Below are 15667 nucleotides of genomic sequence, written 5' to 3'. Positions count from 1 at the left end.
AACTGTCCGACGTACAGCCAATCACAATGTACGCCCATTCAAGCGTACAGCCAATGATATTGTGTAACGTAATCAGCAGACGACGGACCCCGAGCCGATCTGGTGGCCGAGCCAATATGGTACTTACACCGGCCCTGGGCATAGGCAGTATAGGCAAATGCTAGGGGCGCCGTCATCCGTGGGGGGCGGCAAAAACGGGGGAAAATAAATAAATAAATTATATATATATATATATATATATATATATATAAATACGATTTATTTTTTTACCAGTGCCATTACTACTATTATTTCGAAATATTATTTAAGCCCACAGCAACATAAAGTCATAGCAAAGACTATGGAGAAGCCTTTTTTCTGGGTGCCTGCCTGGCTGTACCTGCCCTCTGTGAGGGGGGCGGGGTCAAGAGGCCAGCTGCCTGAATCTGACCGGGCCGTGACCCAGAGACAAAGAAAAAGATTAATGACACTGTATCGGAATTATGTCCAAAAGACTGAAGCCATCCGGCTCCCAAGGAAGGAAAGAAGAGGAGGAAAAACGTGAAAAAGATAAAGGTACAGTAATGTCAATGTGATGAAGTGCATGAAATTAACACTTTAATGCATCGTAGTTACCGTTGTTGGAGCAGAGTGTTAGCTTGCTAGCTTACTTCGGACGATAGCAACATTGTTTAATAATCAATAAATAGCTGAGCTGACGTGTGTTAATGTTACTCAACCTTAAATTCATCAGGGACGTTTGGAAACTTAACGTTAGGCTTGTTCAGGTGTTATTTTACAGGTGTTTTTCCTGCTTGTATGTCAGTTAAAATGCTTTTAGTTGTCCATCCCCTTTGTAATAGGGTGGTTGTAAGCATTTGGTTTTATGTTTGTTAAAGTTTACATGCAGTGTTTAAGTGCAAGTGTATTACACTTTTAATATTTCATACCTTAGCTTTCACATATCATTCATAGGCTATATATACATATATATTCATTTCACTGCACTTTACTGGTTTTTGCACTGTGGTTAGACTGAATTGCATTGCAATGACAATAAAGTTGAATGAATCTCATCACATTTTCACTGCAAAAGTGTATAATTATTAAATGTTCTAACGTCTGCAGTATTTTGTGCATACCATATTGTATTTATGATTCATTGCTTGTTACCAAGTAACAAGCATCCTCATCCTCATCCCCATCCTCATCCATCTAAAATCAAAGAGTCTCAAAGACAAAGCTTTGTAGCTTCTCTGAGTTTATGAACATTGGTAGTCGAATTTACTGTGCGATCTAAGGGGGGGGGGGGTAGGGGGCGCCAGCAAAAATCTTGCCTAGGGCACCAAATTGGTCAGGGCCGGCCCATCATTCACATACATAGCCAACGCCCGAACCGGGCACAGTAGATGCAACTCCGCCTCCGCCTCACTAGAATGAGGCGGGGGGTGAAAAGCCTTAAGCACAATATCCCTCGACCGAAAATAACTATTAATGTTCTTCGGGAGGAACGCAGGATTAGGTCTGAGCAACGCGAAGGAGCTGTCCTCGTTTAGCAACAAGCAACTCGGGCTGACAGACAGAGCGGTTAGCTCACCGGCCTGCTTGGCAGAAACCAAGGCCAACAAGAGCGCCGTCTTATGGCGCGTTTCCACTGCAGGGTGCGGAACGGATCGGATCGCAAAGGTGCGGGTCGGGTCGCGTTTCCACCACCAAAAGTGGGCGTGACCCGGACTTTGCCGTACCCGTTCCGGCCCCATTCTCGGGACTCCTCCGTTGGGGTACCGCAAACGAGACGAGACGCCTGAAAGGGTCCCGTGAAATTCTAGCTACACCCCCCCTCCGTTGATTGGTCGACAGAATCGGCACTTCCGGGTGACGCGGGGATAAAAACAAACGAACAGTAGCCTCGAGGTATTATTCTTTACAATTAACTTGTCGCGTAAAACGCTTGCTTGGGCGAACAAGGAGGTGGAGACGTTCGTCTGCATTCTTGGGGAGGAAGACGTTTTTTACGATGTTTACGTAGCTGCCGCGGCGATCGACATCCGGCCTACCACAAAGGGTACTGTCGGCAGTGGAAACGCGACCTCGGAACTGAGCTGGGCTATACCGCCCCCTCCCTACCGCACCTTTGCGATCCGATCCGTTCCGCACCCTGCAGTGGAAATGCGGCATTAAATGACAGGGCATCCAAAGGGGCCTGAGAAAGAGGCTCGAAAGGATCCCTGGACAATCCGCGCAACACGGTGGGGAGATCCCAGCGTGGTGTAAGCACGCGTGAAACAGGCCTAACCCGTCTAGCCCCACGCAAGAATCTCTTGACCAGTGGATGGCTGAAGATCGGTCCACCATCACAGCCTGCATGGCCAGCCGAAACGGCTGCCGCATAGACCTTGATAGTGGAGAAGGCCAAACCTTTTTCCAATAAGTTTTGCCGAAACGAAAGCACGCTTCCCACCTCGCATTGAGATGGGACAGCGTGGTTCCTCTCACACCAATTAGAGAAGGCGCACCACTTCGCCGCATAGAGGGAAGAAGTAGAAGGCGCACGAGCACTCGGAATAGTGTTGATAACCGTCTCAGGCCAACCTTTGCCCTGCAGGATCAACCTCTCAGGAGCCAAACCAACAGCCGTCCCGAGACATCGGGCGGGTGGTGCACCGTCCCGTGGGCCTGTGAAAGCGCATCCGGCCTGAACGGTACTGGCCACGGCGCCGACCGCGGCCAGCTCTGGAAACCACAGAGCTGAACGGTTCTCCGGGGCCACTAATATCAGGGACAGTCTCTCCTGTCTGACCCGTTCCAGAAGAGGAAGGATCAGCTGGAGCGGGGGAAACGCATACAAGAGAGCCCGCGGCCAAGGTGTGTGTGCCAACGCATCTACCCCCAACGGGGGAAGATCCCGAGGGCTGAGGGAGAACCACGACCTGCAGTGCGTGTTCTCCCTGGACGCGAAGAGGTCCACCTGCGCTGTCCCGAACCTCTGCCAGATCAGTCTGACAATGTCGGGATGTAACCGCCACTCGTCTCGGCGGGGACCGCCTCGAGACATGAGGTCCGCCCCAAAGTTCTGGGCGCCCACGATATGCAGGGCTCTCTCAGACTGAGGAGATACTGATGAGCCCAAAGCCAGAGCTCGACCGCCTTTCGGTGGAGAGCAGGGGAGGGGACTCCCCCCGCCGACACGCTGTCTGTCCTGATCAGAACGTGGCGGCCGCGCACCAGGTGAAAGAAATGCAACAGCACTTTCCTCACAGCGACACATTAATGTGTGCTGTAGGGGGCGTGCGCCATTCGTCTCCGACCGAGTGAGAGAGGCACGTTCCTCTCCAACCTGTCAACGAGGCGTCCGTGAAGACCGCTACGTAGGACGCCACCCTGCCCAGGAGAACACCCCTGAGAAGGGGGGAGGGTCTTTTCCAATATTCCAGGTCTGGCGACACCGAACGGGGAACGAGGAGCACCCTGAGCTTGTGTCGCCTGGGGTCCAACCGTTGGCGAGCAAACCACCGCTGGAGTCTGCGCATAAAAAGCAGACCCAGGGGGACCACGGGGTGGGCAGCTGCCATCAGCCCTAACAGGCGCATGGTGGACAGTGCGGTCACGTTTCAGCGAACGCGAAAACGGGAGAGCGCCGACAGGATGGCGTCTCGCCGAGGAGGCGAAAGCATCGCAGTCATGGTGGCTGAGTCTAGGCAAAGCCCCAAGTAGACTGTCGGCCGGCTGGGGAGCGGGGAGCTCTTCTCCCAGTTGATGGCAAAACCCAGGAAGGAGAGATGGTTTATCACCAACATGGAGTCCCTTCTCGCGGTCTCTTCTGAGTTGCTCAGAATAAGCAGGTCGTCTAGGTAGAAGAGAATCCTCTTTCCCTGACGCCTGAGCGGTTCCAACGCCGTCTCCACACACTTCGAGAAAGTGCGCGGAGCCAGGGAATAGCCGAACGGCAGACACTGGTACTCGTACGCCATCCCCATAAAGGCAAAGCGGAGAAACTTCCTGTGCGCCTGTCGAACAGGGACGTGGAAGTAAGCATCCTTGAGATCCAGGGATTTGAACCAATCGCCCTCTCTCACACACCGGAACAACGCTCAGACAGTGAGCATTCTGAACTTCCTTGTGGCAACGAATCTGTTGAACACGCGAAGATCCAGAATATGTCTCTTTTCCCCTGACTTCTTGGAAACCAGAAAGTAGTGGAAATAAAACCCTAGGTGAGACTCGTGGGGGGGGAACGACAGTGATGGCCCCCTTTACCAAGAGACGTGCCACCTCTGCTGCCAGAGCCGTGCTCGCAGCCGGGTCCCGTAGCGTGGTCTCCACCAACCCCATAAAGGGTGGGGGACGACGCTTGAACTGTATGGGATGGCCCCATCTCAACGTGGTGTCCAACCACGATGGCAGAACGCACCGCTCTTGCCAACACGCATAGCGGTCGGAGAGTCGGAGGCGGCCCCCTGGAACGCTGGGACCGGCCTGGACCCCGCTTCCTCCCAGCCTGCTGGCGGGAGGAGCCCGTGAGAATCGCCCCGAACCGGGAACGATTCTCACGGACTGACTGCTGGTGCGCGAGCACCTCGGAGAACCGGGGACCAAATAGGCCATCCGGCGCTAGTGGACCCTGGACGAGGCTGGCCCCCTCTCGTTCCGGCACCGCAGTGCCGGATGACCCTTTGAATCATGGTAGCCCACGCCATATGCCGGCCGGCCGAAACGGCTATCGGCTGGCATAGCTGGAGGATGGCGCTGGAAAAGCGGGAAACCGCCAGCCATCTCGCGGCTTCCTCCGGGCCGTAGGCCTCCCTGTCAGCCGACAACGAGACCATGGCAGAGGAGAGCAGGGCGATGTTGTTGACCGCCGCCGCGGATTGAGAGGCACAAACGAACACCCTGTCCGTTAGGCCAACAATCTGCTTCTGGAGGCGGTCGGGGGGCAGCGGCTTTTCGTTAGGGCGCCATCCGGCGCCCGGACAGAGAAGCACTGCCAGGAGAGGCTCCAGGCGAGGGATCCCCCTCTTCTGAGTATCTGCCCACCCCTCCACGTTGGTGAAATCCGTGTAGGATCTTACCGGAGCCTTCAGGGTCGAAGGGTCCCCACCTGCAGCAGTAAACAAGTGCTGCACAGGCGGGAACAAGGGGCACTGGGTAACCCGCCGGGAAGAAGATGGGGTGCGAAAGCACTCGCCCTGCATATCGTCAGATACGGGGGCGAGCGGCGGGCCGGCATGGGAATCCCTTTGATGGCCGCCGCCTCACCCATGATCTCCCGGAAGAGATTGGTCATCCGGCACGGACCCTCGTGTTGTATGACGTGGCGGTTGTAACCCGAGAGTGGGAAAAACCGGACGCCGAGTCGCCGAAGATGTCGTCCATGGAGGCGTCGATGACGCCATCGTCGTCGTCAGGGCCCTGACCCGTACAGGTCGATGGCGTCAGCCAGTTCCACCGCAGGGGAAAAGAAGAGATGCCTGGAGAGGATCCACTCTTCAGGCAGCTCCCGGCAGGCGACACAGGAGACGGGGACCGCCATAGCAGCCGCGGCGTGGTCGGCGCCGAGGCACCGAAAGCATGCCAAGTGGCCGTCACCCGGTGCCAGGGAGGCGGGACAGGAGGCGCATAGGAGTCCTGAAAAGGACCTAGCTCCAGGAGCGCTCTCAGGTGGCCCTGAAAAGGGCCGTTTGTCTGCGGCCTCGCCCGAGCCGCTGCCACCGGCTTGGGAGATCCGTGTTGAAGTTATCATCTTCTTAATAGTAGTTCTCAATTTCTCGCTGATAAGCACAAGTGCTGAAAGAAAAGGGAGGATGAGTGACGGTATACACCGCGTTATATAGACACGATACCGTGGGGAAATGTGGGCGGTGCCCACGCTGATAGGTGCATAGTTAGAATTTTCAAGCCCATAAGGCGAAGCCTAGACGGCGTAGCCTACTACATGAAATAGAACAACGTTCTCTAGCAACTTAGTAACCTAATCAAGGATCTGCCAGGACGTCAACAGTTTTACCATACGAACGAACTTGGTGAAAACTATATGCGAGATAGTTGGATGTATTTACTGCCGAGGAGTGAAGCCGGGGTTCGGATTATACCGGATCCCATCAAAAAAGGAAAAAACGGTATTATTGTCTATAAGATTAGAATTCCCAATAAGTAATATATATTGTTTAATTGCACATTATAATTACAATTATTTCAAAATGAAAATAACCCTCCCGCTGCCGTCATGGGGATAGCCCGTGTTGCCAGATTGGGCTGGAAATCTGGCAACTCTGGCGGAGGCGTCACTAAACGATCCTAAGCAGTTTTATTTCAGAGTACAGAAAAAAGCTCCGCTGCGCTGGAACTTCAGAAATGCTTGAGAAAATGTAACTTGTGTGGACGCTACCGCATTACTTGGTCAATAAAAGAGCTACTGAAAAGTTATTTGATTCAGAAAAAGGCTATTTGTTGATCGTTTTGCGGGAAGCTAGATAGTACTTTACTTACTCAACTTTGCTTTGATTATGATGATATTCCTATTTTTCACCTCCCAAACGACAATGTTGTTAATCAACCCACTCTTCAAAAAAAGTTCGCTTATTTTTTTTTTTCGTACTTTTGTAGGCTTTAATTTTTTGTGCGGTAGGTGATGGATTCTCTAGAAGATAAATGTAAATATCTTCCAACTCCACGTCTGGTCGAGACGTTGCCAACTTCAAAGCAATGAACACATTAGTGGGTGCTGTGTATGGATCACAAGTTCAGAGTATGTTTATCTTTTCTTGATATCTTATTTGAACATTTATGGTCTAAATAGTTGATTGATTGTAGTATTGGAAATCTGCAAGGCTGCAATTCCCCTGGCTGGCCGCTGTTCGTCGCCCTTTTGTCGGCGTCTGTTGCCCTCCAGGTAGCCATGGTAGTCACGTGACTGCTAAGTATGTATTGGGCTATTTTTAATCACGCACCGGCTCGCTATTCTCTTAAAGACACGCACACGCACACGCACCAGCAGTGCAGGGCAATACATTTGACCTTTGAGATTCTTCAGTTCAATTGAATTTACATTTCTGCATTTTTAGCAATGCCTGGCGCTTTTCATTCAGGTGTCACTTTATTTATTTCCAACCATTTACATTTTCTTAGATGGTTTCTAACATGTTTCCATTGTTTACTCCATTTAGACTTTTGAACTTTTGTTCAAATCCCTTCACTTGATCCAAGCCGTTTAACGTTTCTTTATGTCTTAATCTATGTGTCTTTATTAAAAAAATATTTTCAACCTCACTTTGCACTACAGCACTCACCGCATTTTATTTATCCCTCTATAAAATATATATGAACATGTGTTGTGTATCAGTTTAAAGATCCACATTTTAGAAAAACTGTACTTTTCAGAAACACTCGAAAAATCCGTTATAGATTCGCGTGACTGAGGTGCGTTCAGAGAGGGCTTTTGGAGCACAATAGCACGCATGCGCTCTGAGATGCGATGCTCTATCGCCACAGTTTGACAACAGACTGTCTATCCCGCCATCAGTATGGAGAGAAAAGGTGAAGTATGACCACAAAGGCTCTTTCAGGGTTAAATACAATGGGGGGTAATTTCTCTCATCCAACACCAGTTTCTGAAAGTTTGACGACGCGATGTTGCCGCTAAACAAAGAAAAAGGAGGACTAAGCGCTTTAAGAGCTAGCAGCTAGCCTCTCCCAATGTGCTGGGATGAGGCTAGCTGCTATCGGCTACTAGTAGCATTCACACTGGAGAAGTCCATGCGCCCGAACTTTATGCTAACAGTATGGAAACTTGGTTGGCATGCTTTTGAGCCACCCGCTACACCTTGCGTGGTACAAATAAACGCAACCAACATAGTGTCTGGTTTTAACAGATATGCTGTCAAGGCCGATGTTACAGCGACATGTGTGACACATCGCACTGTGTGCTCGTAGATCAGATCTCATATTGACAAGCATCTGATCAGAAACCCTGACATGTGCTGTGGTCAACTGCGTGTATTCAGCCCTCACCTAAATGCGCCTTCCAATTATCTTGTTTAGTAATAGCCGCATATTACTGTCATTATATTTAAGTCCTATTTAGAATGGAGGCTGATAAGCGGTGAGCTGGATGTTGTATGAATTGCACATGTTGGTATGTAAAAGGCAGATAATACTAGACCTAGTATAGATAATGGCATTGTATAGGCGGAAAGCCACCGTGTCTCAGAAGTGAATGCTCCTGCATTCCAGCCAACTCTTTCTCCATTCATTTATGCAGATAATGCACCGTCGTTTTTGCATAAATGACACTGTATCATCTCTATCCAATTTTATTAGTACTTGCCATGCAAGCGAGAAAGAAAAGGACCAAGCCAAAGAAGCCTAGTAAAAAGTAAGTCAATCATTTTTACCATACATATTGTTTGTATCTGTATATCTTTGAATATGCCAAACAATCGTTTGATTTCAGATCAGCAGTTGACATGGTCAATGCATCACATTGCGTGTAATGCATAATGATAAGAGTTGGTGTGTGTGTGTGTGTGTGTGTGTGTGTGTGTGTGTGTGTGTGTGTGTGTGTGTGTGTGTGTGTGTGTGTTGTTATTTTACGATTTAGTAAAATATTTATAACATAGGTAATCAAAAAAATAAGCAATGAGTTGTATTATTGATTTGCAAATACTGGGGAATGTAGTTACAATTCTAGATACAGTTCTTTTCATTAGACTCAATTATTTTGGGGAAGGATATTTTAGCGGCTCCAAGTCTAAGGTACTGAGTTTGATTCCCATGTCCGCCACCTACCTTTAGGTACGATTGGGCAAGAGGCTGATCTCTGCCTGCTCCTTAATGTATCTAAATTCACTGTTTGCTGTACAAGTCTGCTTAATCAAAATGATAAGTAAACACAATAAAAACAAGGGCTGTTGGTGGGGGTATTTCAAACCGATATCACAATGTAAAAGAAAGTTTCAAATTTTTCGAAAGGCAAAGGCTGCGATAAAAATAGAAAATAAAGTTTTTGTTTTAATGCTACACAATCTAGCCAATCAGAGGGTCGGAATCGGAAACAAGGGGCCATGTGGGGTTCACGTGTATGCTACTTTACCCTCCACTCTTGTGACATGCGAGTGAGAGCAGTAGATGCAGAATAGAACTCCGTAAGGCTTGTGCAAAATTCTGATTTTTAGAATTGGCTTCAATTCAGGAATTAAATTGGCACCGCCCCACCGGATGTAGAATTAGAATTACAGGAAGTAGAATTAAATTCATGGTAATTCAATTAAATTCAGAGGAAGGTTATCAATTATCCATTATCAATTGGATTTGTTTTACCGTATTTTGATTACTTTATCAATGCAATGTAATTTGTTGACTTGATTAGTTTGATCATTTTAATAACAATGCAAATACATTACATGTGACTAGTAACTTTGCATACATTTGCCACCCTGCAAACATTTTTTTCTTTTTTCAAAATGTATAATGATGGCAACTTCTTGGCAAAAATTAATTGAATTAGTTTTGACCCAATAATATTTTAATTTTAAAGTAATTAAATGACATAAAGTCATGGTAAATGCAAATATAATTTATTCTGATACAAAACTCACTGAGCAACACTATTGCATCTAATTCTAAATAGATCCTCAAACGTCTCATTGAGTCTCCACCTTTCTGGTCTGATTATCTTTCCTGCAACACTAAAAATTCTCAACAGGTGCAGAGGAAGCAGGCATGGCAAGATATTTACATGCGAGTTCAGCTAGGACAGGGTAAAGACCTTGGTTTTCTCTCCAATAGACTAACGGATCAGTGATCCGCGGATCGGTTGATAAAAAAAGTTGTGCGTTCACATGATCAGCGCATGTTCAGAGGACAATTCTGGTATTAATATCATAACCCGAGAGTGGGAAAAACCGGACGCCGAGTCGCCGAAGATGTCGTCCATGGAGCCGTCGATGACGCCTCCATGGAATACCAGAAAAGTATCGTAGCGAAATACAATTTCTGTCGAGTTTTATTTGGCGTTCCGTAAATCCCATTGAAACGGAAACCGGGACTGGAACCGGACATGTTTATGTGTGGTTGTAGTCTTTTCGCTCGGTTCTCCGTATCAACAGTAGGGCTAGAACCGAATGAAAAGACTACAACCAACCCCCCTTGCAATGAGCAATGAGTCTTCCAACCGAAATCAATGGATTTACAAAATGCAAAATAAAACACGACAGAAACTGGGGCCTCGTCTGAGGCTGGCTCAGCTGGCAGGACTGACGATTGGCTTTCATGTAGGAAAAGAGTCTTGGCCGTTTCTTTTGTTGAGTTGCCGTTGAATTGCCACTTGCCATTCTCAGTTGCTTTCAGAACGCTTTTATCATGTTGGAGGCATTATCTCTCACAATAAATTAGATTTTTCTTCCTGAATGATGTCATTTTCAAGAACTTCAATTTTGTAAATGTTTTCAGCCGTATGCCTCCCATTAAAATGCTGGCAGCTTAGTGCTACACACTGTCACACAATCTATTAGGAAATGACAAAAATTCCAAAAAACAACCTCATTGATCGGTTTGACTATAGATCAACCGTCAGGCAAATATGCTCAGGTTTTTTTTCCATTAGTTGAATCAGATTTTTTAGAATAGCTGAGCGCTGAGGAATACGGTCCTGGCTGAGAGCTCTTCTGGAGGGCATTGTGAAGGAGGGTATGGCCAAATGCAGCATGTTTTTGAAATCCTTGTCAACAGTGGAGAGAGGGAGGAGACCATTGGCAATGTAATGACCAGAGCCTGTCACGGTTAGCGGGTGGCAGGCAGGCAGGTAGGACCCAATCGCAGACAGTTCAATAAAAGGATATTTTATTAATGCAAAATGCAAGGAACACGGGTGACGCGGGGAACACAGGTAACACACAGGACACAACTCACCACGAACTAAAATGATCCGACAAGGAACAAAGGAAAGACAAGGGCTTAAATACCAAACACATGGCACGCAACGAGTAACAGCTGAAACACATTAGGGGAGGGAGCAGTAATCACATAGGAGGGAAACCTGACATGGGGAGAAACAAGACCGATACCAAAGTAAAACAGGTAACACACCAAAACAAGACAAGGAAACCGACAGACCATGACAGTGCCACTTGACGTCGATCAGTGATCGACCACTTGCTAGAACCTTGTGTTTCTGAATGATGACCATGCTGTTGCTAGATTCTTTGAACGCTGGTTTCAGAGTCCATCAATAATTCAGGATGTTTCTTCTGTGGGGGGGATAAATAGTAAATTAATATTCCCTGGATGTAGATGAAGAGAACAATGAATTCTATTCCACAATTGACGCACTTGTTCTCTTGATTTACAAAAAGTCTTAAGTGTGCTTGCATGCTTTTAAACACATAATATCCATTGTCTTTGGTAACGCCTTACAAAGTACCTTACATGTAATCATATTTGGCTGAGTTAGTTCGAACATTCATTTTAATGAACGTGAGTTAAAGTTGTGTCTAGGCCCGGTATCCCTGGTTCTTGTCCTTTAGTAATGCAACAGGTAGAGTAATGAGTTACTATAGAGAATAAGAAGTATCCTAAGGTAATAGGGGTGTGACGATACACTCAGCTCACGAGACGAGACGAGATACGATATTCGGTTTATAAAAGTTGAAGTAAATTAAATAATTCTCTTTTTTCAGGTGCAAACAATATTATGTGCAAAACCTAATCAAAGTTCTACTCCGTCAATACAGAGTGCAAATAGTGCAAACAGAGACCAAGTATGTCACTGACAACTTGGTATTGTCCGTGTCTTATCAGTCACTCTACTGCCATTCATCATTTCCGCTGGGTACCCAGAATGCTGCCAAACAAATGATTTAAAAGTGGCGGGGGCATCTTCGACGGTAATACGGGTATTTTCCGACGTCATTCTGGCTGCCTATGGCTGCTTCCCCTGCTTCCCCTCCTTCTCCTCCTCTTCTTCTTTTCCTTCTCTTTCGTTAGGTTCTGGCAGACTAGACGTAGCAAAGGCGCATTACTGCCCCTCCAGGCCACAAATAGAAGTTTGGATAGTTCACAAATCTCGCGAGACGGATTTCTAGCGCGACGGGTAATATCGTCGAGTTTAATCTCGCGAGATCTCGTGGCACGAGATCTCGTCACACCCCTATAAGGTAATGCATCATGTTTTTATTAAAGAAATTGGTAATGTGTAATACACTCTCTTGAGTGGTGACCCCTGCACTGATTATATCAATAGCATAATACCGTCACGAGATGGGATTGCAAAATAAAAATTGGACAAGGCTGAAAAGCATACCTTTAGATGCCTTTTGAAATTTGAAGTAGCCTTGATGGAGCCACAGACTGCAGTACTACAGCTCTGTCGTTTCCTGGTGTTGTACTTGGAATTGGTTCATTTAAATTAACTAGTGAAGATGAGTGTTAAGGCTTACTATACTTTTACATGTTGCTGTCATTACACTTGTCAATTTGTCAAGTATATCGTTATGAACGTACTGTATGTAATTAGTTGTAAGAAACTTCAGCTTCAACCAACTAATTTCAAACATAATTGGTTAAAGTAAAGTATGATGGGAAATTTAGTCTTCTTTAATAGAATATACTTTTAATCTAAAGTAAGCTTCATTGTTAACTCACTGAACTTAAATTAAGCATATGAATTTCATTGATTTTCAATTCTACTTCCTTTTAATTCAAATTGTAATTCTACATCCTGATTCTGACGTCATTTTCAATTCTGAATTTTGCAGAAGCCTGAACTCGAAATTTATCTGGTGATAGATGAGTTAATAGGGAAGGATATGATCAACGTGACCATGGCTTTGGTAAAGACTGGATAAACGGACTGGACTTATTTATTGTATCAGACTTATCTTGGGCTCGTATAGTTTTTGCATTCGGACTGGAAAAAAAACCTTCGCCAGTGTGTCAAGTTCACCGAATACCACCCGGCAGCGATCACTGACCGGATATTATCCAGAGGTATATATGATCGTGATTCAAAACGGCACCGCGAAACGTCTAAGGCAATAGCAGAGTTCATAGTGAAAGATGACCCCCTCAACACGGGGACCAGGGCCGAGTTTACGGCTTTTGTTAAGAAACTGGATAAACGGTATAGCACACATATTTTGGCCAGGCTGACAAAATATGCTATTACGGGAGCTATTGAAAACATGACGGCAGAGTTTTCGCTACTGTGTTGTTGTGCAGAACCACATATGTTCCCTTTTAGATTTCTTTATTTTTCTTAATTTTTCCTTAAGAGTTCAGTAAGATTCGAATATACTTTTCTTTTACAATTCATTCGTTAATTAAAGGTGATATGTCAATTCATGCATCAATTCCTCTCAACACATTAGCTTGGCCTACAGGAAAGAGCAGTTTATATATTTTGACTGCTTCCAATGTTGTGTTGGTCATACTATATAGAATGAATTATTGCTTGCGTTAAGTGAATAATACAGAAGATGAGACACTTTAAAAAGTAAAATTGCATGCTAAATCGCAATCGCAATTTTGGTCTAAATAATCTCAATTCGATTATTTCACCAAATCATTCAGCCCTGGTTGTAGTCAACCAAAGAAAAACTTGGTAGAATGAAGTTCGACCACCTTATACAACGAATTTATTGGTTGTATAAGTGCTGTTTTGGGGAGTTCAGTGGGTTTCAGATCCACTCATGGTCAGAGTCTGACTCAGTTACGGCAGAGCTTCAATGTATGGCGGGACTCATCACGAGCCATGGAGCGTGTTGCCGGGCACAATTGCGTAGTAGAAACAAAACCCGTCTGAAGATTCAATACTACATTTTGTTCTGTCTTCAGTATAATGGATGGCGCTGCAATGAGTACCAAGGTACAGAGTCTGATGCATTCAAATTCAAATCCTATGTGCCGTTAAACACAAAATTTGAGCGTCGCAAAAAACAGTAAAATAATAAACCTACCGTTTTTAGAAGGCCAGCACGTTGGTCATCCTTCTTAACCAAATACGGCCACGCCAACGACTTATTAGACATGGTGTGAATCAATTTGTCATCCTTAAATGGGGCAAGTTCAAAGTTGTATTAATCTGGCTGTTTTGATGTATATTAAACTGTACGATTATTAGAACAAACTAGGGAGCCTTGAATATTATTATTCATAATAATTAAAATATTACACAATATAGCATTTCACTAATAATTAAAATGCATCAGTCTGCATGTGTCCCTCCTGCCCCAGAAAATCATGGCTTCAAGGTTGGGTATGGGATTTGAGAAACGCCAGCAGATTTTGAAAATACACAACTCGAATGGTCCTACCCCTTCTCCTTCAACGCTGACTCTGACTCCACCCATTCCAAGTACATGGACGTGCAATCATGCACGAGCACGAACACGGATGCCCGAGAGTGAGCCATTAGCTAGTTAGCTAGCTCCAGTAGCTACCGCAGGATAACAACAAACAGAAGCTTGCTCTGGGTCACAAGCTTTGAGTACGTGCACAAAGGGGTCACGCGCGGGGGAGGGGGAGTGCAGTACAACCGTTTGATTGACGTACTTACTGTCCAATGCCACTCGGTGGTTCTGGAAATCATTGGCTGGAGTTTTTCGAGCCCTGCCCGTTACACAGATGGATTGACTTATTTAATATTCATGTCAGTACTTCTAACTCAGTGGCTGTAAGTGGGTTATAATAAGGATTTCAAGTAATTTTGCATTGAAAGAAATGCAAGCGATTGTCCGAACAGGTGCATATTGACCAACCGACCAAAACTTGACAGCCCTTATCACATCCCATCGAGTGCTACCCAACCCCTTGGTTATTTAAAAGTTAGCTTCACTTCACTTCCTCCTCTACAACCATCGATGTTCCATCGATGAATGATCAACGTGAAGTGGCCATCACAATGAGTGAGCTGCCATTAACTGCCATGATAGCCCAGTTATAATGACCCTGATACAGAGATGGAAGAGAAGAGGGGTCCATTTGGTCTTGTAAATGGCAATTAAATTGGCTGCTGTAATGGATTTGACTTCTACTGCAGTAATACTTCTACTGTATTTATGGACATAATTGTTCCCCTTGTCAATCGTGGTTTTCTGGGTTTCCGAATTATTTTTACAATTATACTTGATTTGTTGAATTATACTATTTCCATCTGGTGCATCTATACAGTTCAGTCCTTACCTAATCTTGGATCCTTTAGTCCTTATGTTATCACAGCACTTCTGGGTGGATACGGCACAAATCCTGTCAAGAAAAACTAAAAGGGGTATAGTTGGGCTTTGTTTCATGTTTCATTCAGGAAGTATTCTACCGAAGAAAACATTTCCTTCTGGCTATTCATCACACCATTTACTAATATTGCCGGTGATGGTCATAGCCAAACCAAGCTTATCATTCTCAGCCTCCAGCAGCATGATTGGTAAAAAAAAAATATGAAGAGAAAGGAAAAGACACCCAGAGTTTAACTGCTTTGCTGTCAGACCATAGATAATCTATCCAAAGTCTGATTTGTGAGACTAGTCCCCCTGACCCAACTTATTCATACTTTCGGTTTAACTTCTGAGTCGGCTTGTATTAGTCTAATTCATATTGCATTGATTTCCAGCTTGTGTTCCTCCCAAATAAGCTCAGTCTATAACCAATAGTGTTTTCAAAAATTTTGATTTTTTGATAATCATCTATACTGAATTATAAT

At 45.5% G+C, this 15667-nt stretch overlaps 1 protein-coding gene across 1 annotated transcript in view; it reads left to right on the top strand.

The window, feature by feature from the left end:
- Window positions 1–7412: 7412 nt before the first annotated feature.
- Window positions 7413–15667, top strand: part of srpk1b (SRSF protein kinase 1b) — a 28175-nt gene continuing 19920 nt past the window's right edge. The window contains exons 1-2 of the mRNA XM_060055604.1: window positions 7413–7512; window positions 8296–8350. Coding sequence (XP_059911587.1) covers window positions 7500–7512; window positions 8296–8350 — 68 coding nt within the window. The 5' untranslated portion in view covers window positions 7413–7499. The remainder of the gene's footprint in view (window positions 7513–8295; window positions 8351–15667) is intronic.

The sequence above is a fragment of the Gadus macrocephalus genome, chromosome 1, assembly GCF_031168955.1.
Source record: "Gadus macrocephalus chromosome 1, ASM3116895v1".
Classification (NCBI taxonomy): domain Eukaryota; kingdom Metazoa; phylum Chordata; class Actinopteri; order Gadiformes; family Gadidae; genus Gadus; species Gadus macrocephalus.
This window is presented reverse-complemented; position numbering and strand designations above follow the sequence as displayed.